Source organism: Leucopleurus acutus, assembly GCF_964270905.1.
Source record: "Leucopleurus acutus genome assembly, chromosome: 9".
NCBI classification, from domain to species: Eukaryota; Metazoa; Chordata; class Mammalia; order Artiodactyla; family Delphinidae; genus Leucopleurus; species Leucopleurus acutus.
The window spans coordinates 13,542,735-13,565,698 of record NC_139144.1 but is presented as its reverse complement, the minus strand read 5'-3'; the positions used below and the strand labels follow the sequence as shown (position 1 = coordinate 13,565,698).

Below are 22,964 nucleotides of genomic sequence, written 5' to 3'. Positions count from 1 at the left end.
GATTGCCAACAAACACATGAAAGAATGCTTAACATCATTAATCATTAGAGAAATGCAAATCAAAGCTACAATGAGGTATCACCTCACACCAGTCAGAATGGCCATCATCAAAAAACCTGCAAACAATAAATGCTGGAGAGGGTGTGGAGAAAAGGGAACCCTCTTGCACTGTTGGTGGGAATGTAAATTGATACAGTCACTATGGAGAACAGTATGGAGGTTCCTTAAAAACTAAAAATAGAATTACCATATGACCCAGCAATCCCACTACTAGACATATACCCTGAGAAAACCGTAAGTGAAAAAGGGTCATGTACCACAGTGTTCACTGAAGCCCTATTTACAATAGCCAGGACATGGAAGCAACCTAAGTGTGCACTGACAGATGAATGGATAAAGAAGATGTGGCACATATATACAATGGAATATTACTCAGCCATAAAAAGAAATGAAATTGAGTTAGTTATTTGTAGTGAGGTGGATGGACCCAGATTGTGTCATACAGAGTGAAGTAAGTCAGAAAGAGTAACACAAATACTGTATGCTAACACATATATATGGAATCTAAAAAAAAAAAAAAATGATTCTGAAGAACCGAGGGGTAGGGCTGGAATAAAGACACAGACATAGAGAATGGACTTGAGGACACGGGGAGGGGGAAGGGTAAGCTGAGACGAAGTGAGGGAGTGGCATTGACATATAGACACTACCAAGTGTAAACTAGATAGCTAGTAGGAAGCAGCCGCATAGCACAGGGAGGTCAACTCAGTGCTTTGTGACCACCTAGAGGGGTGAGATAGGGAGGGTGGGAGGGAGACACAAGAGGTAGGGGTTATGGGGATATATGTATATGGGTAGCTGTTTCACTTTGTTATGCAGTAGCAACTGTATAGCACAACAATGTAAAGCAATTATACTGCAATAAAGATGTTTAAAAAAAAAAGCAGAATACAAAAATGTGTGGTCTCAATTATCTAACAAAACGGATAAAGAGAAATGGACGGAAATATTGGCAGATGACCACTCTGGTAGCCTCTGAGTGGCTTGGTTATGGGGGTGTGAATTTTTTTTTAATTTTTCATTTAAATTTAATTCTGTGTATTTTTCAACATGTTAGCATGTATCATTTTTATACTCAAAAGTCCCAACTCTGGACTCCCTCAGGTCCTTGGCATTTGCAGAATATGGCTTGTTTTTTCTTGATGCCCAGGAAAGGCTGTGGCAGTGTCTGCCGAGTGGTGAAGGCAAGGTCTGCGGCCCTTACAAGACACACCCAAATGTTCAGCTCTGAGGTCAGCAACGAAGCTGGAATCTGAGGTGGGGCGATTCCAGCTAAAAGAAGTGCTAGGGACAGTCTCCACTCTCGTCCGCCGCTGGTGCTCTCAGGTCCAGAGCAAACTTTTCCATGTCACTTTCACTTGACAGGTTTATGACCCTTTCGACCACTGTAGATTGAGAAATGAGCCCGGATGTGAAGTAAGGCTGGTGAATTCGTTTAGAAACGAACCGTTCCAAGGTTCTTCCTGGCACCTTTAAAGAGCAGCCTTCAGGGTGCACTTGGCAGCCTCTGTAGCTCTGCCTCTGGCTGGAAACCGCCTCCTTCTGCATCCTCTGCCTCCTTAAGTCTGATGCATGCCTTCAAGGCACTTAATGCACAGTTGTTAAAATATCCCAATGGCCACCTCCTCTTGGCGGCTTTCTGTGACCACCACCCATTAGAGACAGTGTTGGACCCTTTGGGGGGATGGTTAAATTACAGTTGTCTGAGCCCCACCCCAGTCTGCTGAGTTAGAATCTCTATGAAGTCAGCCCATTTGTTTTAGTTTTAGTTTTGTTTTCATCTCGTACAGTCAGCTTCTACTGCCTCAGTTATATTGACCAGGGATCATGTCTTAAACAGCTAGCCCAGAGCTCTGCAAAGACTAGATACTCAGTGGATATTGTTAAACAGAATTGAATGATAGACGATCAAAGCAAGGGCACAGTTGAGTCCTGGTATTCAAGTCCTTGTCAAAATGCCACAATTACTTTTGTTTATTTCTGACACTTCCTAATCAGCAGATGGAAACGTTAATTACAGAGACGGCTTTTTATCATCTTTCAGATGGTTTTTGCATCCTGTAAAACTGAGGCTATGTGGAATCGGTCTCCCTTTGCTGTGTGTGGCCAGTGTTCTCTAGGGATAGTGCTGATGTGGCGGCCAAGAAGAGAGATGGTTCAGATAATAGGCAGAAGGAGCCATTCACCAAAATGGTTTGCAAGGCTTTCTAGTCACCAGTCCCAGCAAGGATCCTCCCCATGCCCTACAGGTAAAAATGCCCTACATGCCCTACAGGTAAAAATGACAATGGCTACCCAGATTTCGATGGGTATCCCAAGACAGAGAAGTATTTTCTGAGCTACATGAGGTAGTTACATTGGGTTCGGCTCTAAGCATCCTTCTTCAGTGTGTTGATAACATGTCCATTGAAACACATATAAAATAGAGTCGCTAGAAAGCAGTGCTTGCAGTATTTTTCTTAAAAGCCTAAATTGGGTAGGACTTAAAGTACGTGTCCTGGATCCTCTATATTACGTTTGGGCAGGCACCATTCTCCCGTCAGGAAGACCCATCCTACTCCGGCCCTGCATGTGTGTTTCTTCTTGGCGACACTTACTTTGGCAGTTGGGGAGATAAGACTGCAGAGAATACCCTGGGCCGTTGTTAGTTTTTCATACGCGTGTGACCTGGCTTTCCAGGGCAGATATAAGCCGTAGTTATACTCTGATTCATTTTCCAGTGTTTGACACGTTCATTTGTTGACTGAATGAATAAATAAATGAAGATTGTCTGGGAAATGCAGTCTTAGCAGTTTAATGCCACACTGACGTGTGGCTTTAACGACCTTAGAGTAATTTTAATGAAGAGTAAAATGCTGGCCTCTGATGGGTGGGTCATAATTAAGCTGCTGACATGGAGTGTGTCATCTTCCCAGGACTAGTGGGGATGAGACTGTTGCCTGCAAAGAACAAAGCTAACATCTTGGAAATGGATGCGTTTAAGTCTCATTACCATGAGTCTTTCTTCCTCAGAACTAATGTTTACCATGTGGTGCTTTCTTCCTCAGAACTAAGGTTTCGTCTTGAACAGCCTTTCAGAAACCTGAATTACTTCATTTTTTTCATTTTCCTTTTAATTCCGCTGTCTCTTGGGTCTTGGCACAAAAGCTTAATGAGCAGTTTGAATGGTAACCCAGGCAGATGACAGATTCTCTGTCGCTGCCGCCCCACGAAGTGAGAGCTGTGTCTGCTGCTCCCACATCCCTGGAAGGATACAAAACTTTCATCTCTGATGTTTTCTGCCTGCAGGGGAGAATGGAAAATTAGAGATGTTATCTGAATAATTAATTCCAGCCTCAAATGAAAAAAAATTCTAAAATATCTAGATCATTGAGTCTTCTGAGTTTCTATTTGTCCGGGTGTAGGAGGCTTGTCTTTTAAGTGATTGAAACGGCAGTGAGTGCCCTGGAATAGATTACCATATCATTGAGACCCTCAACTTCTAGGCATCAGCTTCAGAGTGAAAACTGTCTTAGCCAGTTGATAATCATCTAGTTTGCCTTCTGGTGATGGCTATAGAGAGTCAAATTAACTTGTATTAAATTTTATGTAAGCCCATACCATACTATTGAGCAAAGATTCCCCCAGGAACTGGTGGGACAGGCAGTGGCGTTTGTCATTCATTGTGGCAGCTGCGTCTTTTCTGTATCACAGACAAGCTCAGGGGATGGTCCCAGGCATCCAAGAGAAAGAGATGACTATGAGAAACTCATTCCTTTTCTCTAGTCTGTAAAACTGAAAATACTCTAAAATCCCCAGCAGACTACAGCTCTTGCCCACGAGTTCAAAGTCTCCAAGCTGCCTCGACTGATTGTCCCTTCTCTTGAGTTCTGAAAAATCCAAAAGATTAATTGGATGACAAAAAAGTCAGAAGGGGCTTTCTGTGGAGGCTGTTCAAGAATTTCAGTAGCGGAAAAAAAAGAAGAATTTCAGTAGCGAGTGTGATGTGAGCATGTTTAAGAGGTAGTAGCTAAGTTTCTTTTCTCCGCTGGATCGATTTTCCTCCCTATCATTTCAGCCGTCCCAATCATTTCATCGTAAATTACTGAAGATACACCTAATTCCTTTTTGATAGCACCAGCTGTCTCTTATTTCCTTCTTCTTCCACAGATAACCCTTGATTTCAGCCATCTCTGCCGGTCCTCGTCTTATAGCCTGGGTGCTGAGTTGGTGCAGTCTGCAGTGGATAAGAGAATGAGTGACAGCTAGAATTGGAATTGAGTCCTGTGGGCTACAGATATCACAGGAGTGGCCCCAAGAATGACAAGGAAGGAACTTGGGAAGGAATGTATTATCCGGGATATGAACTGCCTTTTTCACTTCTCAAGGGAGGCAGAGGGAGGGACATGAAACAGAAATAAAGAGAGATCAGATGCATTTCATTTATATTGCCAAATGCTATTTACGTTTTACTCTTCATTTCTGCCCTAAGTTGTCTTCCAAAAGTGGTCTTAGGTATTGAATTTATATCAGGTCTGGATGTGTTGTTCCTGGGCATGTTGATAACAGAAGCGAAGAGCTGCTGCTAGCTCAGTTCCTCTGTGCCCTGATAATGAGTCTTTATGGTCCACGGTCCTAACGACTGGCACCTTTGTTAGAGCTGGAGTCCAAGATGGTGCCTTCCTTTGTCCTGATAGGTGATCTGAAAAAGGAAGTGCTGACAGCCTCCCATACTCCTGCGGTGACAGCTGTGCAATATCCATCTATCCTCCCAGTAGCTGCCCCTAGTAGCTTGGCAGAAACTTCTACCAAGTTGCTCCTGAAGAAAGTTGTTCAGTAGCATTTTCACAGCATTTGTGAAAGCGCAATGTAGGTGAGCCCGCTACTACATCTTCTCCTATCGTCGGAAGGGCTCACTCTCCCCAGAAGAAACGCCCGTCTCCTTACTTTGGCATACAGGGCTTTTAAATCAGTCTTGTCTCTACTCCAGCCTCATCCCTCCCACTGCTCCTGCCCCAAGCATCCTGCCTCCGACACACTGGTCTTCTTCCTGTCCCCTGAACACGCGTGGATGGGCTTTAGAACTCTCATGCCTTTGCATATATTCCTTCTGCCTAAAATATACCTTCTCCGCTTCTCCCTAAAGTCTTAATTTCCTTCCTCATCAGACAAAATGAGTAGTTCTCTCCCTATCCTTTGTGTCTTCCCAAACTTGTTGGTTTGTCACCCTGTGCTGAAATGATTGCTTATGCATCCTTCTTAGCACTCGACAGAAGCTAGCCCAAAGCCTCATCCCCAGTGTGGTACAGCTCACGTTGTAAGTATTCATGTGTGTTTAACTTAACATACATATTAATGGGCCCTGGTCACAACTGGTAACATTACTTTGCTATATAACCAGGAAGGATAGCCTTTGTACTGAATTCTATGGCAAGATAAGGTTACAAATATAATATGTTCCAGAAAGTTGGTCTAATTCACTCTGTATTGATGTGTTGGGCAAGCTTTGCAAATGAAGAGTGCAAAAATCCTGAAAGGTACTTCTCCCAGTTAGTTCTGAGAAGCAGAGTATTCTAGAGCACGTGCTACTAAATGATGCAAAGTTTTCTGACAGTGAAATTAGGCACAAGTACCATTTGTCTTAGAATGTGCCGCACGGTACATGACACTGCCGTACTCCAGGATGACTGCAACGGTGGTGAGATCCCAGTAGAGACAGGCCATGTGTGGTACCTCCGAGGTCTCCATGACTGTGCCTTCACATTGCCCTTCATTTACACACCCTTTCGAGGACCCAGGTTGTATGTTGTTCCTTTACTTCTCCTCCTCTCACAATGAGACTTAGTGCCTACGTTGCAGATGGTACTGAGGGTTTAGACTTAAGGGACCATCTGACTGGTGCAGCTTCTCCCTCCACATGGACTTGACTTTCAGAGTTGCTTTAGCACAAGCTCCCCCAGACACAGCAGGCTTCTTGCTCTCCTCCTTATTGCTGCAGGGTGATGCTTCTAAGGTGAGCAAATTGTTGTGTTTCCCAGATCAACTCTCTCCTGTGGCTTCCCATCCTCCAAGGGAGGAGGTCCTTTTCCTTGTGTGATGTGGGAGACCCGCCTCCCACTCTTTCAGCTGCGCTGCCTGATTCTCTGGCAGGCAGCTGGGAGAAGCTCTGCTCAATCCAGGAGCACACCATGCTTTTCTGTAAAACTGTGCCTTTACACACCGAGTTCCTTCTGCTTGGATTGGATCTCCCTCTGCCTGAATTGGATCTCCCTCTGCCCTTGCCCAGCTGGCGACCTTCCTACCGCTCCTTCCAAATACTGCTTCGCTGTTCCGCCACCTGGGAAGTCCTTGCCAGCATCTGTCTCCCTCCCACGCAGGACCTTGCCGCCGCTCCCGTCACTGCCCTGGTCATTGTGTCATGGTGGACTGCCTAGATGTGCGCCTCCTGCACAGAACTCTTTGAGGAGAGGAACACTGTTTAATTCATCTCTCCTCCATACTCAATACTGAGCACAGCGTCTAGTACATACGAATGACTCAATAAACATTTGCTCGTTGAACGGGATAAAGGAAGGGAGAAGAAAGCCAAGAGTTTACTGAAAAATCCACCCAACTATGCTGGGTCCAACCTTCCAGGGAGCGGAAGAATTTAAAAGAAAGCGTCTATATAACACCCCGAACCTCCACAACAGATAATCACTTACTTTCCAGTATTAAGTCCAATATGTACGCAAACTTAGCCCCTCATTTGAAATCCTCCTGAAATGTCCTTCTTACAGCTGTATTCATTGCCTGGCCGCATTACCGATTAGCTGGCAAATCTGATCAGAATCATGAAAATAGGAGGGAAACACACGGTGCCTCATGTTCTCCAGAAGCCCGATGTCCCTGCTGAGGGAGGCAGGCCATGGGCCTCGGGTTCCCTCGAGACTCTGCTGCTCACTTGCTGTGGTCGGTGCTGATGCTGCCTTTCTGGGGGCCTCTGCTTCTAGCGGGCAGGAGCAGGGCTGGGCAGGACCTCCCACAACTCACTCTGGGAGTCTGCATGACTGTTTTTTGGGTTGGGTTTGGGAGACAGGACTGTCACCAAGCAGGCGCCCTGGGTATGGGAGAGACACCGTCACCCCAGTGTCCTGGAACCCTGCTGAGTTCCGGGAGCGGAGCTGCTGGGGGCCGGGATGTTCCTCACGGCTGCCCAGTGCTGGAGGCCAGGAGGAGGACACTGGTGACGTGCAGACATTCTGCTCCCCTGCACTCCCACCAGGGGCCTCCCTAGTGGTCAGCAGGATCCCTGAGAGCTTGGGTGCCCTGACCTGGCCTGCCCATCACTGTGGTTCTGAGAGATGAAAGTATTTCCTTTTCTCCTACAAGTGTCGATAGGTAAAGAAGGAACTTTACCAACATCCATCAGGATGAGACACTCTTGAGGAGGAAACAGACCTCTTTAACATTGAAAAGGGGAAGACAGGACCTTTTTCATATCTGGGCGTGCCCATTCATTCTCTGTCATCTGTCTGTCTGTCTGACACACACACACACACACACACACACACACACAGGAATACCACTTTCAAGGACCTTTCCTTTCAACGTAGAACAGAAGGAGGTGCTAGGGATTGGGGCTTTCCCCTAAAAAACATGGGAAGTCCCCCCTACCTCCCGCCTTCCTATCTCCCCTCCCCTCCAGCCCCTGCCCACGGTTCCGGCTCTACAAACTGCCCAGATTTTGACAACTTGGTTCTTGAACACCTCCAAGCATAAACCTCCAGAGTGACCCAGAGTTTCACCAAGAAATTCCAGACTTGACCATAGCGGTGAAAGGCACACACCCAGCAAAGCGTGGCAGGGCAGCCCACTCACCCCTCTTAGGTGCTCTTAGGTGTGAGCAGAGAGAAGGCACCTGACCCACAAACAAAGACTTTCCTCCCCGTAAGTGGGGCCCAAGGGAAGTGGGGTGGGGTTGAGCAGCTCTAAGAGGCGTATTGCGGGACTTCGTCCTCAGTGAGCAGGCTCTGTGTGTTCCTAAAATAACGTGTTGACTGTCATTTTAACAAGTCCCATGTCTTGTAAATCCTGACTTCCTAGGCAGGTATGCCCTGGCTCGGCTTGCTTTGCTTATTAAATTTTTCTCTGCCTAACGTTCCCTTTCAGCCGGCAATGTGTGGGATTCTGTTTCTCCTTCAAAGAAAGGGAGCCCACACAGTTTAGTTTATGTAACTCCGCGATACTCTTGTGCACAATGGCCGGCATAAAAGACAGAGCTTTCAACACATGGCTTTGAGGCTAAAAGCACAGTTTGGAGGCACAGTGTCAGGGACGGGTGCCCAGGAGCTGAAGAGTTGGACAGAGATGATGCTATCCTAGCTGCCTCCCACTCTCCTTCTGAGACGTACACAGCCGTCGGGTGGGGTCAGGGTCACCTCAGCCCCTCACGCCCACCTCTGTCCCACAGTCTCACTCACAACAGCAGAGATAGGAATGTACTCATGGGACTCAGATCTCAGGATGTGAGGTGGAGAAGGGGATCGACCAGGGGCGGTATTTCATCTTGCCCTCACCTCTCCCTTCTGACCAGTGTCATTCGGGAACCGGTAACTCGGGGAATTCTGGGCACCAAAGTCATGTGCTTGAGACAAAAAAGGCACTGAGATGCGTTCCTGAGGTCAGGGAACAGAGCGTCACATGGTGACCCCAAGACAGAGGAGGCGGGTACACTCCAGCCTGCATCCCACACACGCCCACTCATTCATTCACTCACTGAACATTCACTGCATCCTTGCCCTGCACTACTTTAGCTGGAAATGCAGACCTAAAGGAACTAGGCAGGGACCACGCTGTCCTGGCGCCTGCGTCTTAGTGGAGGAACACTGATGAGAAGTAGGTTAACAAGACAGTTGCAGAGAGAACATGTCCATCAGGCTCTGGTTTACTTGCACTGTCAATGAAAATAATCAATAAACAATCTCTAGTAGGAATAGAGAAGAGTTTTATATGAGCCAGACTGAGGACTATATCCCAAAAGACAGCCTCTCAGACAACTCTGAGGAACTTCTCCGGAGATGGTTTTCAGCACAGTTTTATGTCTTGTTAGAACAAAGAACACCAAACAAGTCAGGGATACATTCCTTCAAGGTTTCCAGGAAAACAGATCGGCACGTACACAGCGCGTCAGTAAGGACTTGGCCCCTGAAAAGGGAGTCTTATCATGGAAGGAGGACCAGCATTGGCGTCCAGGAAGGGAGGCATTCAATCCTTATTCTTAACACGGACATTCCTGACTTCTGGTCAATGTGCCTTTTTCCTTAATAATTAAAGCAGATGTACAATCTATGTTTGCTAGACCACAAACAGGCTGTTCTAGCTGGGGTAAAATTCAAGTTAACTCGTGTACAAGCCAGAATGACCTCCCCGCACCTCAATATGTGAAAATTTATTTTATCAGCATCAAGGCCAGAGAGGGAGATTCAGGATTGAGAACAGAGATGAGAGCAGAAGGTTTGGGGCATCCGCGGTGCAATAAGCCAAGGGGACTTTTGAATGTGATCAGAGGCAACAGTATCTGAACCCATTCGTTCAGCCCCTACTAAACTCTCTTTGTATTATGACCTCAGCTTTTGTCAAAGATTGTCCAAGCAATCAGCCGCTACATTTGTGATTTTAGAAAAAGATATTCTTTTAAGATGTTGTTCACCACATCATGTAGTGTCCCCTACGTAAAGTTAAAAATGAAGCATCTTATTGAGAACTTGGAGGGAGAAAAAAATTCCGATATTCTGATCGTGAGAATTACATTTTCCTTTATCTTTTTGGCTGCCAAGAATCTCAGAGGAGAATCTGAGTCTCAATTACTGCAACTTTATCTTCCCGTGTTTTAATTTGGAGAGAGTGCTTACGAGTGGTCCAAGTGCCCACTTATAATCACACAGAATGGCCCAAATCCCGACCTCCTGCTGCAAGAGGCGTGACCTTGGGAATGTTTATGAACCATCTGAGCTGGGTTTCTCACCAACATGGGGAGAGTGATAATTGATAGGGTTTTAATGAGATAATGTACCAAGTTCCTTACATAGCTGCTAATATTATTACCCTCTTTCTTATTGCTACTTCCCGATTTTTGTCTGGTTTATATTTCTCTATTTCCTTGTCCATTTCTTTTGTTGTAAATTTTCTCAAATCCACTGTAGAAAGAGACAAGTTATATAGTTCTTTTAAGTTCCATTACCCCCCTGTTGGCATAACAAGATCTGAGTGTAGGATAAGAAAGCTTCAGGCAGCTACTCGCTCAAAATACAATCTGTCCATGAACTCAAATAACTCTTATGCTCTCTCTCCAGCTAAATAATGCCGGTTTCTATAACCTCGTCTTGTATACTTTAATGAAGTTTCCTTCAGGGCCTATATTTTCCACTCACAGTTTTTGATTCCTGAGTGTAGAGGCAATTTTTAAGAATCGCTTTCTCTCTTCTAGATATGCCTTTTGTCCACTTTCTTTTCATTTCTGAGACAGCACTCACTCACAGCTTTATATTCCAAAACAGAAAAGCTATTAATGACTCTGTCAGTTAGAAATTGACATAGCCGAATCTTTTGTCACTCTGTGTTCCTCAGATTAACAACAACAACAAAAAAGGGATATACATAGCAACTGTTCCTTCCCTAGAAGTGATGGGTTTTTTTTTTGCTTTTAAGATTCTGTCTCCTTCTGGAAGGTTTTGTCTTTGCTAATATACTATAATGCATACTAAACAGATTAAACACACAGGCCTATTCCAAGATTTAAAAAATAATCAAAGAACATATCACTTAATTCAAAACATTTCCACAATTACAAGTTATTTAAATCAGAAAGCAAAACAAGTACACAAAACATCATTGTTGGATCCTCGGAGACAAATAGGAAACAAACCAGCACATGGAATCTCACTTCCTACTGAGCAGAACACAATGTGATCAGATTGTTTCCAGCGGCTCACACGTTGGCTCCCTCACTGGACCTACTTTTTCAAGGGTCAATTAAAATCTATGCCCAGCATAGCCCATAACTAGGTGCCCTTGATTACAACCAATAATTAGAAAATTATAATGTTACTGAAACTGTTACCAATATTCTTGTGGTTTTCTTGTCCATGTCTATTACCTATCACCAATGTAAGAGAAGATAAAGGATATTTGAATTACTTGATGGGATGGAGGAAAAACTGGGAAAACTTTAGTGGTCCAGTTAACTTCCTCACCATCCGTCAAGTGGGAGAGCCTGGAGAAAGAAGGGAGATCTCTGTCAGACAAGATTTGCCTGAGAGATGAAGAAGAATTGTGAGGTTGTAAAACATTGGAATCACTGTCTAGGAAGAGAGTGGTCTTTTGTCCAGGGCTATTTGAAAACAGGACAGATGCTCATCTATCTTCCACAGTTCAGATGTGAAGGGAGAATGATTAAATTGCTTCTTCCAGCCGGATGAGTCTATAGTGTAAACTAAACACGTGTGAAGACCTGGGGGAAACATGGCCACAAAGGAACCACGCATTGGGAACCAACTATCCGCCTGCTGCGTTCCAGAAGCAGCTATTGTGAGCCTTTGACAGTAACACCTGTTTAGGACATGACAGCTTAAAGTTTGACGTTAGCCTTCTTCCTAGGTAACTTTTTGTCTATTTTTTTCACCTCTGCACCATCTACTACTAACTTGTCACGTCGTTCTGTATCTTATCTATTTGTATTAGTCATCTTAAGCCCTTTCTGGAACAAGAAGGGACATAATTGAATAAAATAAACTCTATGAATTAAAGTTTTTAGCGCTTTTCTCTGTGTGTGCCAGATGTCATGCCGTTCCAGCAGGAAACACTGGCCTCAGGGTCTTCATGGTTTAGGGCAGAACACAGACAGGTCAACTAGCAATAATGCAATGAGAATCCTTGCAGGGCAATGGGATTCCTGTGGGATAATGGAGCACAAAGCCCCACTCTCTTGGGAATGGGAAAGGATGTAAGGAGAGGTTATAGCAGAGCTGGTGCTGGAGCATAACCTCAAAGCAGAATATAAATCCTGCCTGCAAGTATGAGTGGGGAGGATGCGGGCAAAGCTGGGGTGGGGTGAGGGGAGCAGCGTTGAGGCTGCCCTTCCAATACCAGGCAAATATCATTATTCCAGTCTAGTAAATTATTGACAAATGTCTTCCCTGACTCATGTTTCCTTCTGTGCTTTTGTTCCCACCATGTGGACAGTGTTCACCGGTGTAATTTGACAGTGTCTGGTTTCCACGGAATTCTAATAATAATACCACAGCAGAAGTGTCTTCAACAAAAGAAAAGCACTCTGTAGTCTTTTTTGAGGCCCTGACTGACACGACATGGATAAAAATCCCTCAGCCTCAACATGAATGCAAAAATATCCCACTCAGGTAGTAACCTGACAAATAAAAGGAGGTTTATTTCCCCAAAAAGCAAAAGGAAGATTTATCAAAAAATTGGTAGATAGGACACCTTTCCAAACATGCCAGCCTGTTCAATGTTTGCAACTTCAGTTTTGTAAGAGGAAACCTGGAGGGTCATGACTACGAATGATTTGTAGGTTTGCTGTTGAATGACTTCAAGTGTGAGTCTCTGGGGACAACATGAGGGGACCCTTGGCCATTGCGGGAGCCTGGCTGACTGCCCGGGACCTCTGTTTCAGCAGTTTTGAATATTTTAGTAGTAGATTTTTATTTATTGGGCACTTACTATAGTAAGAGCTTGGCTTGCATTATCTCATTAAATTCTGATAGCAACCCCTTTACAGATGAGGAAATAGAGAGCTAGAGAGATCAAGTAAGTTGTCCAGGGATACACAGCTTGGAAACTGGGAGGTGCTGCTCCAGATTTGCCCATAGTTTGGTCTAAATCATAAGATATACTTGATTATCTCATTTAACCCCAAGTAGTCATTTTTAATCTCCATGATAATACTGTAAGATACTACGAGTGCACATAAAGTACATGTGAACCGAAGAAAGGTTATGCTCTAGCAACAGCCCTCCTTGTTTTGGAGGTTTTACAAAGGTCTCTGAACAAAGCACCCTGGAGGATGATGAGGTTACTGGGATCCTCTTGGAGCTGCCCTGAAAAGGCAGGGTGCCTGTCAGGTGGCTGGGCTGTCCGTGTTTCCTGGGCTCAAGGCTGTGCCTGTCTTCCTGAGAGGTGGACTGGTTTCCAGGAAACACTGTGGTCCATCTATTTTCATACTGTTGCAGTGACTAGCATTTTTTTTTTTTTTTTTTTTTTTTGCTTAAAACACAGGACATATGGTACCAATAGTGTGATGAGATGCTTTCTGAAGTCTGGCTTTTCCACCAATAGTAATTCCATGGTAACCACCAGTGGGGCTAGAAAAATTCCTAACAAAAGCCTCAGATAATGAATGAATAGGCCCGCCATATGGCCATTAAGGCCCAAGACTCCAAATACCAACGCTGTGCTTAATCAGGTTAACAGACTCTTTACAAATGCCCTGGTCTTGGAAGATGGAAAAAGTATAGGCCTAAATTACTGCTAAATAGACTTATATAATCTGAAGAGTAGACTGGTGCTGGGGTCTGGTCCTTGTGGCTGGTAAACAGAAAGTCAATAACTTGCATTTGATGGATGTGTGTAATAAGTTACAGTCTCTGGGACCTAAACTGCACGATTCAACACATTTTAAGGCCTTAATCTTCTCTTCTTGAAAACAAAAGTTTTATTGTTGTACAACAGCATGTACTTTTATAGCCAGGAGCCCCCAAACTGTACATTTAAATCCCAATTGTAGTATACTTTGATGAAGTCAAAATCACCCTTGCTTGTTTCACAAAAGAATCCCTTGTTCTAGGGCTTCCCTGGTGGCGCAGTGGTTGAGAGTCCGCCTGCAGATGCAGGGGACGCGGGTTCGTGCCCCGGTCCGGGAAGGTCCCACATGCCGCGGAGCGGCTGGGCCCGTGAGCCATGGCCGCTGAGCCTGCGCGTCCGGAGCCTGTGCTCCGCAACGGGAGAGGCCACAACAATGAGAGGCCCGTGTACCGCAAAAAAAAAAAAAAAAAAAGAATCCCTTGTTCTAATTCCATAGGATGCCCCTTTCCCCATGTTTTCAAAGCTCTCTGCCTCCAAAACAATCGGGTCATTGCTCTGCATCAGCTCAGCTAGTTTTAAGTGCTCCATGTGGTAAATGATAAAAAACATGCATTTTTTTTTTTCTCCACAGAAGCAATGTTTTCTACAATAACATTGGCTCTGAGGGAGACATGGTCCTCTGAGATTGGGTTTTAGTGAAAACGGTGGTGTCTGAATATTACTAGGATATCTGAGATCCTTATAGGAATTTCAGGTGGTCCAGAGACATGCTATAGAGTGAAAAAGCTGTAAATGGAGAAAAAGTGACGGCCTCACCCAGCAGGGACCGCCTCTAATTCTGAGCTGTGTGTAGGGTCTTGAATGCTGCAGGGATCACTAAAATGTGCAATGATAATAACCATCATTTACCCTAAAGAAGGGCAAAATTGGATCCAATTGAATTTATGCTGGAGAACTCAAGAGATGACACTTCGTTTGGGGGCAGTCACACCTCCAGGGCCATTCTGCAGACATTCCTGGCCTTCTGGTACTAAGCAGGCTAGAGGAGGCTGGGACCCCAGCAGAGCGCAAATGCACGACCCCTTGGTGAGTGTGCATTTAGTTCTTGCCTTCCCGGCATGAACCAGAGCTACAGCATTGGCCCCGAGGAAGATGCTCTATGTCTATTTCAAATCTTCCTGAAAGGGCTGCTCTGTCCCAGCTGGCTTCCCCCAGCCCATCCTCCCTTCCCTGTGAAAACAGTGACTGACGGTGTAGCCGGCATCTCCCGCCCCTGCTGACTGTCTGTTTACCCCGACAGAATCTGTACCAGAACAGGTTCTTAGGCCTGGCCGCCATGGCATCTCCATCCAGAAACTCCCAGAACCGACGCCGGTGCAAGGAGCCCCTCCGCCACAGCTACAACCCGGGCCAGTTCCACAGCATGGCCATTAGGACCGGCCCCCATGGCGCTGTCACCATCCCCCGCTCCACCAGCGACACCGACCTGGTCACCTCAGACAGCCGCTCCACACTCATGGTCAGCAGCTCCTACTACAACATAGGGCACTCGCAGGACCTGGTGATCCACTGGGACATAAAGGAGGAAGTGGACGCTGGGGACTGGATTGGCATGTACCTCATCGGTGAGTAGAACAGCACTTAGTGCCACGGAAATAATGGTCTTAGCAGTGTGGTTTGGGTATCCAACAAGTACATTAATTCATAATTCACTTTTACGGATGCCTTACTATTTCAGCAAACTCGATCATTTCATGAAAACGCACCATTCACCATGAAATGTGTTATACACCACATTAACACACAGAGGACCGCACATGAGGCTTCACCTGCCAGCTCTATTCAATGGAAAAGAATCATGAGATAGCAGGGCGAGGTGTGGCTGAACACAAATGTCATTACCATTTGCAACTATAGAAGCTCTTCTGCTTATGAGTAAGTTAATATGAGAAGCTTGTTTTCAAATCCATGTGTCTGTAAGACCAAAGCAACACCAAGGTATGCACATGTATGTGGGGTAATTTCACTTAAGTTTTCAACATGATCGTAGACCTCTTTTCACCTGCTCTTTCAAGATTCTTACTGCTTTGTATTCCAAAAACATAATGGATGATCCAGCCAGCGAGAGCGGGCACGCCACAGGCTAAGGAATAGCTGTGCTGGCTGAAAGGAGAGTGACTGGAGAAAATAAATCTCACAAATTTGAAATTATGAAGAGAAATTGACATGAAAATGGATTTCACCTATTTTTACATGGTGGAATCAGATGTGGTGAAAATGGACACATTCACGCTGGTAAACCCACAAGTGAAGGTTGTAATTGTTGGTGGGGTGAGGGGACGGTTCAAGTTCAACAGAGGCCAGGCCTTCTGCATTCAGTCTGTACAACGGAACATTTGCACATTCAGACACACAATGCCGGATTTAGCATCGTGGACTATCAAAGACACCAAAGGATTGTTATGAGTATTTTACAACCCGGATCATCTTTATGATAAAATTCGGGGGCTCTTATCTGACTAACTAGCTGTCAGGGAAATTTTTTGGGGTCTTTTGAAGGTTTTGCAATCAGTTTGGTTAGTGTATTTGCAATACACACACTACTGTAAAGATGGAAAAACATAATTTTTGAGATTGTTACACAAATAGTGGTTACTCAACTAAATTGGACTTCCAAACAGGTAAAATTTAATTGGCTTTAAAAATAGTTCTGGAATCGGTGTTTGAGTACCATGAATCTCAAACAGAGCCTGCAAAAAGACAGACCACCAAGCACATTTTGTTTAGTCCATATTGTTTTAAATTTGGTTCGTTGTCAGTATTTCAAAAAGTAGAGATTTCTCGCTGAAATCCACCTTTCTAGCTTCTTGTGCAAAAGCTCTGAGTTTGGCTGACTGATCCCATAATTCCTGTGGCTCTAGTGGGCTAGAGTCAAGCATTAACTTCCCCCTTTTGACTCCTTGCCACCTATCCCTACTTTAATGCTGATGGTTACTTGTTCAGCGCCTTAGGCAATTAGATTTTTGGCCCCAGATCTAGTTTTGAAGCAGCTCTTCACAGCTGTACCTTCCTGCAGTGGTGTCAGTGGCATGCATTTCTCAAGTCAAGGAACAGCTGGAGTAGAGCATGGCAGGGGGAAAGGTGGATACCTTCATGCATGGGGAAGGGATGGATGGATCTGGAGCTCAGCCCTAGATCCAGGCTGCGGTGTAGATCTGGGATAATTGGCCCTGAGAGTAGAAGAATTCACTCGTGGATTGGGTGTAGAAAGAAAGCACCAGAAGTTCCCTATTAGAGAGAGAGGCAGAAGAGGAGCTCAAAAAGGAGATGGGGGCGTGATGGAGAGGTAGGATGAGAATCAGGGGACCACGTCACCGAAGACGAGAGAGAGGGTGTCTGAGGAAGGAAGGGATGGTCGGCGGGATGAAGTGTCCGGAAGCTCCATGAATGAATAAGATCTGGTGTTAACATGACATTTTGACTGAGACAGAAGTAAACACGGTTCATCCTCTGAGAATCTCAATTTGACAGTTTATTCTTCTCACAGTAGCTGCACATATATAACTGTGAAGTGATTTAATGCAAAATGCCAACACTTTCGGCAGAATAGCGTTTCAAAAGCAACTTCCAAATCCAAAATTCTCCGTGAATCTTAAAAGTTCATCATTGGTGTGTCCTTAGTAACTCACCTTCCAGATTTGCCGTGCCTTGCCAAAGAGCAAATCATAGAGCTCTGTGATTTCATTTAATCTGTCATTTTACAATTGAGGAAATACCAAGTCAGTGGTTCCCAATGCCACACAGCTGCCTACCCTGGCGGCAGACCCCACAATGACCATGAGGACATCTTGGCACATTTGGGTGCAATATCACGTATGGGCCATTCCACATCAGTGGGCAACCTAAATGTCCCCATGAGGCCAGGTTTGTGATGCTTTCAGCTCTGCCCTCCAGAGCTCTCCGGACAAACGTGACTTTTCTCCTGCCATAGTGAGTGAGATATCTGTATTTGGAAGGGGATGTGTGGCCCTGCTCACTGACACCGTCACCGAGTCACCAGTGCTGTCTTCAGCCAGGAACCCAGCAATGGGACAATAAAAGTATTACCATTACTTTCACAGCGAGATTGCATTTGGTTGCCCTCATTTATGGAGTGGTTCCTGAACTGGAGGAGCATGATGAAGTTTTCTCTCCCCTAGTGACACAGAAAGGGGAAAGATCCTGGGGTTTCGGTGACAGCTTGACCTGGCTTAGAATCATACTCTGCCACTGGCTGGATGTGTGGCCTCAGCCAGGTAGTCATCAGAACGTCAGCCTCCTTACCTTCAAAATAGAGAAATAACTTGCTCAGGATCATTGAATGGAATTGACGAGATACTGTGCGTTTACTGCCTGTTGATCAATAAATGCGTCTTGATTTAACTTGTCAGGTAGCTCTAGTCTCTGGATGCATTATGGCAAATTACCCTAATTCCCAGGCTTCATTCAGCCTAACCATGGCCCTTAGACGTGTGCTCAGTTGTTTCAGTTGTATGTTATAGACAAAAGCTTCTTACCAAACCCACAGGGACCTGGAAAGAGATCTTAATTGTCAGTAAACAGGCAGAAGCTTGTGATTTGGTCAAAAACAAGTACTTAATGGCAGATTCGCTAGTCATCAGTATTCCTAGGAAATAGTTTTGCAGTTATTCATTCAGTAATGCCTACTTGACTTTGACAAGTAAAAGCTAATTATTTGTGAGTCCTATACTTAGTGTTAAAGATTCAGCACACTGAGGGAACAGTATTGTATAACTGGGTTAGGATACATAACTTGAAGAATACAAGACCTCTAACCATAAGAATGCTAAATTAATTAGAGCAGATCTATTCAAGTATTTTCACCTCTTCATTTTACATTCCAGTATTTTAAAGACCTTAATATCTTAAAACCCTCTTTAGGATGATCAATTTTTTTTAATAGCCATTCCTGTGACTCTGTTGGAAGGAGCCTTTATTAAAACTGCTGAAACATGAAGTAAGTATGCAATTAAAATTATGAAAATATAATTGAATAGGTAAAGTAGGCATAATATGCTCATAATTCGCAAAACTAGCCTTCTGATAAATTTAGCATTTTAATAAATCATATCATTATTATACCATGCTATACCATGCTATCCCTATACCATGCTAGAATTTGCTCAGTAATTTAAATCATAATGAAGCTAGAGTACATTCATGCATTTAAATTTCAACAAATCAAGAGATGATAACTCAGAGCAAAATTAAGATTTAAAATTTCCTAAAATGGCATCTTTGAAGGATCTCCATAGACTGATGCCTGAGGACATGTATTCTCTTCCATACCTTTTGGTTGCCTTATCTGTGTGAGGTTAGAGATTATGGTCTGTATCAAACTGATTACTTTTTTAATTTTTTGAGACTTCTGTGACCTATCCCTGTTCAATGTTTATAAATATTCCATGTATGATCATAAAGTGTATTTTTGTTGTGAATAAGGTTCACTCTACCTATCTACCTATCTGTCACCTATCTAGAGATAGAGAATATCTTATACAGAGAGAGATATAGATATCTTATACATAGATATCAATATATACAAAGGTTTAATATACGTGTATATAATATTTATATATAAATATTTTTATGTTATATAAATATACAGTGGTAACAGTTCCCATAGAACCATGCAAAACAGGACACAATTCGGATATGTACAAGTTTCAGTTCATAGGGTAACTCACAGAGCAAGGATCCTCTCTCTCTCTCCCTCTCTCTCATGTGTGTGTGTGTATTTCAGTTCAATCACATAAATTGTATATTCTAATTTTCTGTCTCTTCCATTTTTTGAATAGAGTATCTCAAAATCACTAGCCAAAAATTTTGTTTTAATTGGTTCATCTATTTCTACCTTTGCTTCTGTAAGTTTTATACTTTGCAGATTTGATGCTGATTACTAAGTGCATGAACGTTCATGATATTTACATCTTTTTCCTCTACAGTTTCTTACAAGTTATTATTACAGATCTGCCAGTGCCCCTTGTGCTATTCTTTGCCTTGAATGTTGTTGTTTTTTTTTTAACTATTTAAGGCTGCTAGTCTCTCTGTTTTCTTCTGCTTCATATTTACTTGATCTGTCTTTTCTTTATTTTCAACCTTTATCTTTTTTTAAGAGTAGCTCTTTGTGCGTGCTTTTTTATTCTGATCTGGGTGTCTCTGACTTTTAATTGGCTAGAATAGCACATTTATATTTATTATACTTACTGTTCTATTAGGACTTATTTTTGCCATCTTTCTTTAGATTCTTTATTTACTGTGTTTTCTTTTTGTTTCTTTGATTCTTCTTTTCTGCTTTCCATTAGATCTGTTGACTTCAAAGTTATACATTTTTTATTGTTCTTATGGACTGCTTTTAATCATAGTCCAGTGGGTCTCAATCAAGGGTAATTTTGCCTCCCAGTGGACATTTGGTAATAGCTGAAGACATTTTTGGATGTCACATTGTAGGAGGTGTTTCTGGCATCTGCAAGGTAGAAGCCAGAGATGCCACCAAACAGCCTATAATGCACAGGACAGCTCCACCACAACAAAGATAACAGAGTTATCCAGCCCAATATATCAACAGTGCCAAGGTTGAGAAGCCCTGTCTAGACCACCATATTCACCCCCATTTATTTTTTTAATCTCATCAATATCTCTTTTTCCAACAGACTGGTAGTTCCTCCAGTGTAGTTTCATATTCCTTTGGTCTTCCAGGACTTTGATTTCCCAGATATGGACACTTTTCCTTTTATCCTCAATATCCCTTAGTCTTTCTTGTATAGTTTTGAGCTTTTTTTTCTAGAAGTGTTTCTCAATCAGATCTCTGGCTTCCTAATCCATTTTTCACCAAAACTCATACACTATAGTAGGATAATGCAATGATGGATGAAGGCATGAATATAATAGCCACATGAATAGCACTCATATCCTACACATTAGTTTCAGTGGATTTCAGTTATCGCTCCATGGGGAAATAGTTCTATGGTTAAGTAAGGATGGAAAAATCTGCCTACATTGCCCCACTTTAGAGACTCACAATATATATTAAAGGTTTGAGAAGCTTGGAGTGAGCAGCACACTTTACTTGGTGTAACCCAGCATTTCCTATACTTGCTTGAGCAAGAAACACTTTCTTATTTCCCAATATTTGCCTGTCAGGTGTTCCACTGTGGAAAACCACACATTAGGAGTTATGGGAAGTTATAGAATAAGTACAGAAACCCAACCCTTGCCCTTAAGAAGCATTTAATATGCTGAGCCTTAAAATGTAATGATTTAGGATGAAAGCTAAAATTTTCTCTCTGGCTAGACACCTTCACACAGAAACTCCCAGAATGCTTCCTTATGGACATCAATTCTTGAAGAACTGAAGATTTTCTTGTACATCAGGCACTCTATTAGAATATAGAAGAGCTGAAGCTGTGCTTCCTAATTATGGCACAACCAGTGAGAATACTTGTGTTCAAATAAACAATCTGAGGGAAAAGCCACAGAAAGCAGAGTGGCACTGATATGTAGGACCTCCCCTGCCATTTATCCTTAGATTCCCTTCCTAGTACAAGAGAACAGAGCTTCTACATCCTTGGCTTTGTACTTGCCTTTGAAAGGCAAGTAGATTCTCCCCAGATCTCCTGGCCTGCTATTTGGTAAATCCATTAGTCTAGAGATAGTGGGAGAATCCTTAGAGATTCTTCTGAGATTGGTTATCAGAAGGCACGAGTTCCTCTGCGAAATGGAAGCAATGTTGTATTTTTTCTGTTGGGCTTAGGTAGTGGATCAACTCTTCCTTTAGTTGCTTCTGTGCTCACTTGCCCATTCTGTTCTCAACAGCAATAGCCTTTGTTGTATACTCTTCTATTGTAGATTAAAGTGTAGGAAGCACAGCTCTAGTTTTCATTTTGAAGACAAAGCAAGATAAATACTCCTGGTTTCTTAGATGTGCTTGTTTCTGTAAGCTTCACTAGAACTTTGTGACTCAAAATTTTGCAAAGATCTTTTCTCTATTGTAAACTGTGGAGCAGGAGGTAGGATTCTTCATACTGGAAGAAAAAAGTATCATCTAGCAAATGCAGTCTTTTTTTGAGAAACTTAATACATCTCTATATGTTCTGTACAGAATGAGTAATGCGAAAAATTTAAACAGTACTGGCCTAAGCTAATGTTTCAGGTTACTAGTGGTTTTGCACAGTATCATGGAGCTTTGCCATAGAGGGCCGTATTTTTAGCCCATACTATAAATATAAATAGCTGCTTATTAGATGTCTAACACTGTTCTGAGACCATTACCTGTATTAGCTCATATATTGCTCACAGCAGACTTTGAGGTTGGGATTAATATTATCCCCATTTTGTGGTGAGGAAGCAAAGACACAAAGGGGTTAAGTATAATGCCTAAGATCCCATAGCTAGTAATGGTACCCTAACTACTTCTCTCAAGGTGGCTGTAGATATCCCTGTAACCACACAAACATTGCTCCTACAAAAATTTGTACCATGACAAAGGATGCAGAAAAGGGAACCTCGCAGTAGGGAGCCAGGGGGCTGCCATTCCTCATTGTGATGGAGGGCAAGGCTTGGTCCCCATCATCCATCCCAGTTCTCTTCTCTTCTCCAGTGCCTTCCTCTAGTGTGGACTCTGGTCCCTGAAAATTACGTCTCTCAGTCTCCTGTGCAGCCATGTTCCAGATGCAAATTTGGTCCCTTCATTTAGACGTACCTGTGCAAGTTTGGGAAGGCGGAAGTGAGCTGGGTGGTTCCTCCTGATATATGGCCTGTGGTTGCCACAAGCATGGGTCTGAGAAATTAAGCTTTTCTATCACGGTGTCCTAGCGTCCCCTCACTCGCTTCCTGGCTGTGAACAGGCAGCCCTGTGGTAGTGGCAGGAGCCTACTCAGCTTGCCACTAGCTGGTCACTCTCTTTGTGGGTGGAGAGGCAGTTGCTGAGGCTGTGCCTAGCGTCCATTTGTCTAGCACCTAATTCTCTACATAAAATCCCTTAGTGCATAAAATATCTGGTCTGATTCTGTTTTCCTGCATCTGACCCTGACAATACACTTGGATTCCCAAGCAAAGATTAGTAACTTCTAACAATTGGCAATACATGCCTTGGGGGAGGGAGCTGACTTCTCAGCACAGATGGTCCAGGCAAGAATACCGACTCTTCTATTTTCTTGCGTGATATTTGCTATGAAGTGTTACTGTTATAATAAGGGAATGGGATACTCATTAGGACCAACTGGCAGTCTCTGAAAACATGTTTAAACCTGTACGGCGAAATGTATCTTGTTGTCTTTAAAATGTGT

At 43.6% G+C, this 22,964-nt stretch overlaps 1 protein-coding gene across 3 annotated transcripts in view; it reads left to right on the top strand.

Moving 5' to 3' along the window:
• HECW1 (HECT, C2 and WW domain containing E3 ubiquitin protein ligase 1) overlaps nucleotides 1–22,964 on the top strand; it is a gene marked incomplete at both ends in the record, with an annotated part of 472,369 nt that overhangs the window by 205,592 nt on the left and 243,813 nt on the right. For all 3 annotated transcript variants that reach the window (XM_082846645.1, XM_082846644.1, XM_082846646.1), the window contains one exon: nucleotides 14,918–15,242. In XM_082846645.1, the coding sequence (XP_082702771.1) occupies nucleotides 14,918–15,242 (325 nt within the window). The remainder of the gene's footprint in view (nucleotides 1–14,917; nucleotides 15,243–22,964) is intronic.